This window comes from Saccostrea echinata, unplaced genomic scaffold (genome assembly GCF_033153115.1).
Source record: "Saccostrea echinata isolate AGI-Se365-2 ecotype Australia unplaced genomic scaffold, CSIRO_AGI_Sech_v1 ptg000001l, whole genome shotgun sequence".
Taxonomy (NCBI): domain Eukaryota; kingdom Metazoa; phylum Mollusca; class Bivalvia; order Ostreida; family Ostreidae; genus Saccostrea; species Saccostrea echinata.
In genome coordinates this window covers 34722310-34731868 of record NW_026889750.1, presented here as the reverse complement: position 1 = coordinate 34731868, position 9559 = coordinate 34722310, and the positions used below count along the sequence as shown (strand labels likewise).

General features: G+C 31.1%; 1 protein-coding gene across 1 annotated transcript; it reads left to right on the top strand.

The window, feature by feature from the left end:
- Positions 1 to 42: 42 nt before the first annotated feature.
- On the top strand, positions 43 to 8250 carry LOC133190660 (uncharacterized). The gene is made up of 8 exons (XM_061326355.1): positions 43 to 148; positions 694 to 758; positions 2875 to 3059; positions 3280 to 3382; positions 3495 to 3514; positions 3808 to 3922; positions 5743 to 5837; positions 8166 to 8250. The coding sequence occupies exons 1-8, from the start codon at positions 53 to 55 to the stop codon at positions 8198 to 8200; spliced, it is 714 nt and encodes a 237-aa protein (XP_061182339.1). The 5' UTR covers positions 43 to 52; the 3' UTR covers positions 8201 to 8250.
- Positions 8251 to 9559: the final 1309 nt, after the last annotated feature.

Sequence of the window (9559 nt, the reverse complement as noted above, 5' to 3'; positions counted from 1 at the left end):
TTGATAATAGCTAAGGCTTTCAATAAACGGTTTGATTATAGATGAAACAGAAATGAAAGTAAGAGTTGAAGTAGAGTTTGCCACCAATACTAGCCGTCAGGAATTTCTTCTAAAAAGCCAAGAACTACGAAAGGAATTTCAAATATCTGTATGTACAGACAAATTTATGACCTGTTTGGATACAGTTGCAAATCATTATTTTTTTATATTTAGTATTTTACCTGCAAAGTATTTGACCTGCAAAGTAAAGCTTTTATTATTTTCTTTCTCAAAAGTGTCTTTTTCAACTATTTACTAACTTACGTCGCAAAAATGTCTAAATAAGAGGTCTTAATCTTCCTTTTAATCAAAGGAACAAATAGATTATCAAATTTTGAAAATAGGACAAGATCGTAAAAAGAAAACAATCAGAACAACTCTGCATTCGATACATCCTTATGATTTTTTATAAGGAATAAATGAAAGATTGTTAAAACTTTGATTTTTACAGTTAAATTAAGTTTTGGAAACCCATCAAAAATTCTTTTTCTTTAATCTTGGCAAGACAAAGCTAACCTAAATGTGTGTTTTCTATTGATTGTTACGTGTATTTCAGTATTTCAATGTGAATTTAATCATGAATTAAAGACTGTTTTCTTTATCTTTCATAATATGCATTATTGTACTATTAAAATTTTATTTTCAAAAATCCAGCTGGAAAGTTATTACAAGAAAGAAAACGTTAGCGGATTTCTTCTTCTGAAAGTCCTATCTATTCGGTATGTGCATTTTATGGGAATATACTAATGGCAAGAAGTAACTGTACCAATAAATTTACGATAATTTTGTTACGTGCACATTATTATTTGATTTCACAATACGTTAAAACTTCATTTCTGAAAAATAATTGTTTTAATTGCATTAATTGATGTGATGACATAAAAAAAGAAAGAGGTGTCTTTATAACATACACAAAGCCAACAATGAGTAGATCCGCCCTTAGCTTGAATGTATTATTTAGAATACCTTTCTGATTTAATAAATCTGTGGATTTTTTTTTTAAATTTTTGTGATACAGTCTGATCTAGTTCTGTCAATATATGTCCACCTTACATTTGTTCGGTTATGATGACAATTCCATTGGTAGCTATGGATTTGGTCTACTATGTAGAAAGTGTCGCCGTTGGATTTCATCGATTATGTAGACAATTGTACTATAGTATACTTGGTTTTTAGACAACGCCAGCAATGGTATTAGTCGATTATACGAGGGGTTATCAAAAAGTTCGTGGACTAGCGCCATAAAATTAAAACCGCTTTAGGTACATCAATGAATTTTTACACATTTAGTTAGCATCATCTTTTCTATCTATAGGATAAACCATAAATCATAAGTTTTATTTTTTAATAAATTGTTAATGTTTTTGTAAGCAATTGTATGTCCAGGCGGCGCAACCTCAAATATGACGTTTTTTTCTACTTGAGTGTAACTGAAAAAAAAACTCTTTTAATACGAGCATTTGTCCTCAAAAAATCCCGTTAATTCAGATATTTGGTACGACGCAATTGTTCCGTAAAATTTGCAATTTTTACCCCATTCTGTAAGTTCTATGAAATTTTATCGTAAGTTTTATATGGAGTGTCCAAACAATTAAGGGCTTGAAAATGACGTCAAAAAGGGGGAGGGGTTTCTTTTTCCTACATTCTACATTGTTTCGCACCTGGAAAAACTGGTATAGACCTAGGGAATGTTTAAACAGGCTACAGAAAAATAAAATGCATCCAAAGTACTCGTTTTAAATACCCAAAAAGATTCAGAGAGATGAAAGATGCACAGTTAATGTCGATTTGTAGTTATTGTGTCAAAAGTCAGTCACGTCGAAAAGTGACGTTGATCATGTGTGGTAGAAAATGAACTCCAACAAGCGAAGTATTCTGGCATAATCAAGTTCGGATCTTTCCCTATGTATAGATCCATTTACTATATTATATGCATTGAAAGCAGCTGTTCATGACATTGTAAAGTCATATAAACAAGACGGGATTAAGTGTTACTTATTACTCCAGGTAATTTCATCAAGATAAGTGTATGAAGTAGATAGAGCGGTCATTGAGAAACAATGACGTTGTCGGACGTCATGAAACAAAACGGCGACAGCGCCGGGTGATCATATAATGTCTTTTTTATTTTAGAATAATTTGGCAAATTATCAATATATCGAGCTAAAATTTTCAACATTTCTTAAACTTTTGTTGATTTATGTTCCCTATAAATTTTGTAAGCACAGACTACATAGTATTAATTTTATCGAATCAGTCCACGAACTTTTTGATAACCCCTCGTATATATTTCACGTCAGCAGTTGAATTGGCCAGTATGTAGACAATTAACGTTCAATTTAATCTCAAGTAGTAGGAGTACATAAAATAAATTTTCTGATATCAAAACACAGAATTAATCAAATAAGTCATTTGTCAAATGAGGAGTTTCAAAACAGTAATTATTATTCTGCTTCAAAAGTTACCAGTTAAAAATACATGTACGCAAGACATCGCAATATGCTATTAAGTTGTAGAAACTCTCGTACAAATTCATCGGGTATCATTCAATTAACTTTGGTAAAAATGAGTAAATACACTGTAGTTGTTTTAGCGAATTTCAGTAATTCATGTGTACAGTTTTTCTCAGGTTATCTAAAAATCTTTAATCGATAGATACTTTTTCCAATTGTATATGATTAACAGCATGCGATAAAAAATACATTTTAGTAAAATATGTTTGAAAGATAAGTATTTCCTACAGTCTTAAAATATTCGATGATAAGAAGTACATGTAGGTAAGCCTATAAGCCTATATCAACTACATGTACACCATAAACTTTTTTTGACTTACAGATTTGGGAGTTTGATTGTTGACTATGAAATTATTGGTAATAAGAGCGAATCAGACAGCTTTGAAAGCGACCTTGCATCTAGCATGACAAAATTGCTAAATGGAGACAGAACGCTTGTTGTACTGAACCAAACACCAGCTATCATGCAAATCATGATTAAAGATCAAAACGGCACATCAATGAAATGTAAGCACACTTTTTTTGTTCTTTTAGATGACATGATACAGATATAAGAGATAAGCTTTGCAAGTTATGCAGACCTGGTGAATTTATAAAACAGTATTTACATCCTTCACTATGTTTTATAATTCACTCATCTTTTCTGATCACTCAACACGCATGTGCCTACCAAATTTAATTAGTTTTTAAAACGGTTATATTATTTTGTTATCGTTTTTCTTTATAGACATCTCGTCTGTAGCCAAACCCTGTTTCGTGTTTGAAAGTTTTGGTGGCACCTGTGTATTGGGAGAAAAATGTGACGACTCTTCTGGAGAAGCGACCTGTGTGTACGTATATTACGTTATATTAAATTAATTGAATTATTTCTAACATTAGCATATTGCATCCCATCTTACATACAATATTTGAAACTTTAACGAAGGCGGTATTCTTTTTCAGGAAAAATTCATCGAATGAAAGTAAGTCAGTTTAAGTAGTGCCACTATAGTTTTCTTGATTTATCTTGAGTATATGTCTTTCAGAAAGATTTGTTTGTGTACTTAATCGCATGAATTACTTAAAAAACTGAAGTAACACCATTTTAGATAACACTATATAACTCTCATTTCCAGATCAATGTTTTCCCTTTTAGACTGTGGTTGAGAAATAAGACAATAAAAAATATAATTTATTTTACTTTAATTTATATCCTTTGATATCTGAATAAATAAAGTATTATAATCACAATTTTATTTTATTTGTATAAATTTAGACCTACCAATTTTACTAATCGTTATTGGAGCAAGCTGTGGATCCCTATGTATGATAATACTTGCATCATGTGTCTGCTGGAGATACCAAAAGAAGTATGCCGATCAAACAAAAGTGTAAGTTTTTAGTATAAGAAATAAATTGTAGAATTAAATTGAACAAACCATGTTTTCAGATTTTTTGAAATTTTATCTTGTAAGATGAAATATATGGGGATAACGAACAGTATTCAAGCTCAAAAGTTCATTAAACAGTACAAAATAGGAGCAGAGCAAACACGGACCTCTAAAACATCAGGGGTGGGATCAGGTGCCATGGAGGATTGAGCATCCCCTGCCAACGGGTCACACCCGCCGTGTGCTCCTTGTCATGATTGGGTAATAACGGAAAAATCCGTCGACATTTCAGTGTGTAAATAATGGCCTAACAACTAGTATGAAAAACGTCAGTCAGCATTTGACTTAATGATACAGTCATGTAAATTGTATTTGCTGACAAGGTCATTGTATCGACCATAGAACTTACGAAATGATGACTTTAATCGAGACATCTGATTTACAGAAATTCATATGTAAATAGAATTCAAAACAGAATGCATGCCACTTCCTGGTCTTTCTGAGAGTGTCATATACTCGTCGGAAATATGTAACATTTGGATGTACGAAAAAAGTTTTCTTTACAAAATGTTCTTTACAACATGCTTGTACATGTACATTGCATATGCTATTACATTTTCCCGACAAAGTCATTTTTTAAAATAAGTCAAGCATATTCTTTATCTGAAATTATTTTGTCAAAAATATGCAGTTTTATACAATATCGATCATTTAGAAGAGCATTTTACTATAAAATTGGTTTAATATTTTTTACACACTCCTGCCTAAACTGTTTTAAAATTAAAAGTGGTGGCGTTCATTCCTTTTGGTTAGCTTTAGAGAGGCCAGAATAAAGAAAATGTTCAGCGTTTTTGTTTGTTCATTTCCAACAAAGTGTGAATAATATATATAACAGTTCTATCATACCCCCACTTGAAAAGTGTGAAGGGATGCCCGTACTTCCGTACGTCTTTAACACTATGATACGCATCTCTTATCCGCAAACCCCTCCTATACCACTGAATAAAATATAATGAGACTTTCACAGAATCTTGATTACATATTTCCATTGTATACCCCCTATTTTACGTTTCGATCTGACAGATATATGTATCTGGGGTTTTCCATATAAAACATGGACACTATCAGTCTTTCTATAACATTTGGGGGTACACCTCTTATCCGAAACTCCTTATATATGACTGAAAAAAAAATAATGCGACTTTTACAGAATCTTTATTACAAAGTGCCATTACACACGTCCTGTTTGATGTTCTGAATCTATTGATATTTTGGGTTTCCCATAGCAGAACATGGCCACTGCCATTCTTTCTATAACACTGGGGTACCAGTCTTTTAGTACATGTAGCAACTCCTCCTTATATATACCACTAAAGATAATTTAATGAGACATTTACAGATCTATGCTTTATTACGTAATGTCATTGTTCACTCTTACTTTTTGTTTCAATTCGACTAATATTTTGGGTTATTCATAGCAAAATCTGGACACTACCATTCTTTCTATTACATATACATAGGATACCCGTCTCTTATTTTAATCTAATGCGACTTTTACAGAATCTTCACAACATAATGTCATTGTGCACTTCCTTATCATATTCTGATCGGACAGATATTTGAGGTTTCCAGTAGCAAGATATAGACTTTGCCCTTATACTCATATGAGAGCGGGTGTATCATTTTGTGAGCTCAGTGTTCACGGTACCTTCTATTCTGGTTAACCATTTTACTAGCATGTCAGAAGAAAAAGAAGAAAAGACTGGATTCTTTTAACGCTGAGAATGAGATTCTACAGTAATCTGTGATTTGTACTTCAGATTTGACATCTCGGAAACAAACGTAAAAGTCAAGGAGCCATCTAACTTGACGAGCGAAAAGAAATATAAACCTGTGGAAAGAAACGTCGTTAAATGTAAGTGAAATTATTTTGTATGAAAATGAAAAATTCGTTAAAAATGTTATTTAATTTTCATTTTTAGACATTAAATAGCGACATAAATATACATGTGCAGATATATTTTAAAGTTTGCTTGATAGTAAATGTTTCATTTTTAAGGTAACAATTTCACATTATCATTTCTGTGTGTGTTCATATTATTAGCTCTAATGTTCTAATATTAGAGGAGATTATGTAATGGTAAGGTCTTTGCCTGTTTGTTTGTAAAAGAAAATTCAAAGTGCTACTCCTCTTATAGTTTTGGTCCAATTTTAATAAAACTTAGAACATAAGAATACTATAATCTGAAAGGACTAAAAGCGCTGAGCATAAGGAGGCTGAGGGTCAAAAAATTAACCATCAGATATAACTTATTTTTTTAGATATGATATCTTAAGCTGTCAACTATCATTTGGCAAAGAAAAAATTCATACATTTTAGTTTTAAAATTTCATTTTTGTATATCTTTATATGGAGCTCTTCTTCTAAAGGAGATCAATATAGTCTAAAAATGGCCACGACCACCCAGCCCTCTTAATTGGTATTCTCTGATAGGCAGGATGATATCTTTCTTTGGTTTAGAATTCAATATTTGAGGCTGTAATATTACTCCAAATAAGGAATTAATGGATTCGTCTTTGATCAATATATTACAATATTGAATTTGAATTTTTCAAAATACAATGTATTATCCTTGCTAAAGAACATGGGCGTACAAAGCAAGGGAAATTTATATAGGCTCAAGTATATAGAAATCATATTCATTTAATGAAATAAGTTTTTAGAACAATGTTCATAGTATTAAAAGGCATGAAATTATGACAAGCACTTTTTCCACTAAAAATTATCTCTTCAAATTTTATTATATGGCTTAAAAAATGCAGTTTTGTTTGGGTCTTGAACCCAAGATAAAATCCTAAATTTTTCTCTTTTTTTCCTAAAGATTAACACGTTCACCACTAGACCAATCAACTAATAACAAGTAGCGGATATTTAGTTTTGTTTGTGATGAGAAATAAGCATAACTTGACCTTAAAAATATTTCTTAAAAGATGAGATTTAAAGATACCGAACAGCAATAATGCTCAAAAGTCCAATTAAACAATACAAACAGTGAAAGGAACAAATACGGACCTCTGAAAAAAAGAGGCGGGATCAGGTGCCATGGAGGAGTTAACCTACCCTGTCGATCGGTAATACTCGACATGTGCTCCTTATCATTACTGATGGGTAAACGTTAAAATCCGTAGATAATTCAGTGTAAAAATAATGGCCTAACAATTTGTATGTAAGACTAAGTCAATATTAGGCCTAACGATAGATTGTATTTACAAACAAGGTCATTGTATCGACCATAGAATTAGAGAAATATTAACTGTAAACGAGATTGTTGACTCAAATAATCTTATATCATCAACTAATAGTTTGTCGCTAGCCTGTATTTTGTTTTTAATTGTTTGTAAATGGTCTCTTGTGTATCGTATCAACTGGGAGACGTAAACCCTAGATGCATTAGATAATAATTTATAGCTATATGAATAAAGGATATTGTTGAAATATTAAAGTCATTACGTTCATCATAAACTTAAGTTGTTAGTAGTGTCATCAAAAATGGAGCGCAGATCAACTCTTAAAGGAAAATTATGTTAACTCTAACCAAAAAAAATATTATAGTAAACTAAGGTTAATTATAACTATAACTAAAAGTTAACTACACCTGTAGTAAATCAAAGTTTTACAATAGTAAATTAAAAGATTATTTACTATGAATTTCAAGTTGTTATATTTTATTTTCTATAATTCTTCAATGGGACTTTTTGATTAAGATTATTTTTGTCGCTTATTCGCACATCATCCTTTACTATGGTGAACCAGATTTTTATTACGTGTATTTGATTTTAATAATTTTTTTACAAGATTAGAAAACAACAAGATATATGATTACTGTAAAAACTTCTAATCCGAAACCTGTGCAATCCGTTTCACTGTGAATTCTGACCTTTTTTATTACCAATTTACTATTTTCTATGTTCTTTACACTTTGCAATCCGACACAAAATTTGTCTCCCAGTGCATGTCGGATTAGACAGGTTTCACTATATAAATAAATGTTAAGCTAAAGAGGCGTTTCTAGTCAAAGTGCTACCTCTCCTTTTATAAGTACAAACAAACAGAACTACATATTCATCAGAGACCTTTAAAAAGTTATCATTCTTTTGATTTACAGAAATAACCAATTCATCTGTTAATAAAAAGGACTTCTTTTTTATAACAAAAATGTCTGCATTCTTGTTATCATTGTAGCGGCATGGAAACTGATAGATTTGGAATCAATCTGAAGGAAAAGTACTGCAGAAAAGACAAAAGATAATACAAGTATCAAACAATACCCATTTAGCATATCAAAGCAGATTTATTGTATTTATTTATTTTTTTATTGTGTATTATTCATTTTATTAACGTTCCACTATTTAAGTTGTTTAGTAGATAATTAATGGTTGTAGTGATGTGTGTTGAAATTAAATACTTATAATTGTGTTGATCTTTTCAATTAGATGTTTTAAGGTGTTAAGATGTTTTAATCGTTTAAAATTCTTATGTCCTGTTAGAATATTATCAATGCTTTAATTAGAATGTTTTAATTAGTACTCTGCAGTGGTGTTCTTGAACATGCTTTAAATATAATCTAATATTTATAATTTAGCTGGTAATAACATTAGAATGTAAAATATAAATTGAATATTATTGTTTACAAAGTAACTCAACATTGCTCAAAGCAACTGAAAACGGTGATGAAATATTTTTTGCACATTAAACTTGAGAATTAAAGGGTTTTACGGTTGTATATTCTTGCTAATTTTATTCATTAAATCAGGATGAAGACAAATTACGGGTCTTTACGGAGTAAAACACCACGTAGCCTGATGTGCAATCATGAAAAACTTATTTGAATCTTTAAAGACCCAAAGACTTCAAGCAATCACACTCAAGCAGAGTAAATTATGATTTGTTACTGGCGGTGAAAGGTCCTATTTTTTCTTAGAGATACATGTATACCACCATCTTCTAGAACATTAAGATCATAGATTATCAAGGCAAGCATAAAGACATATTCACAGACAACATATTGCAAGGTAACTACACATAAGATGGCGCTTTTGCATTTTACTTTGTGTAACTTTTAAAAAAAAAAGTATCATTTAAAGCTCGGAAACCTATCATCAAGTTAATATTGAAAACTGTCCCGATGAACATCAATTCTAGTACGTACGTAACATATCTAGTTATTAATGGGTGCCTACTAAGGATCTTTTATAGGAAGCTCTTTAGAAAACTAAATATTCGGGGGAATGACATCAGCGAGAATACAAACTTTCAACATTGTTATATTGTCCGATATACATCATATTATGTGTTAATGGCCATTCTTTTTAAGCAAATATATTTCAAATATTTATTTACTACCACGGTAGCTAAGTTGGTAGAGCACTCGCTCTGTGATCGGAAGGTCGTGTGTTCGAATCACGGCCGCGACTGGTATAAGTCGATAAAAAGCGTAGTCTATTCTGTATGAATATGATCAGTTATGATGTCAAGGATTAGATATGTAACCCCCGTGACACAAAATTTCGCTTTTTATACCACCTAAAATGACAAGATTTAGTTTATATTATATTTTTTTATGTCTCCATTCATGT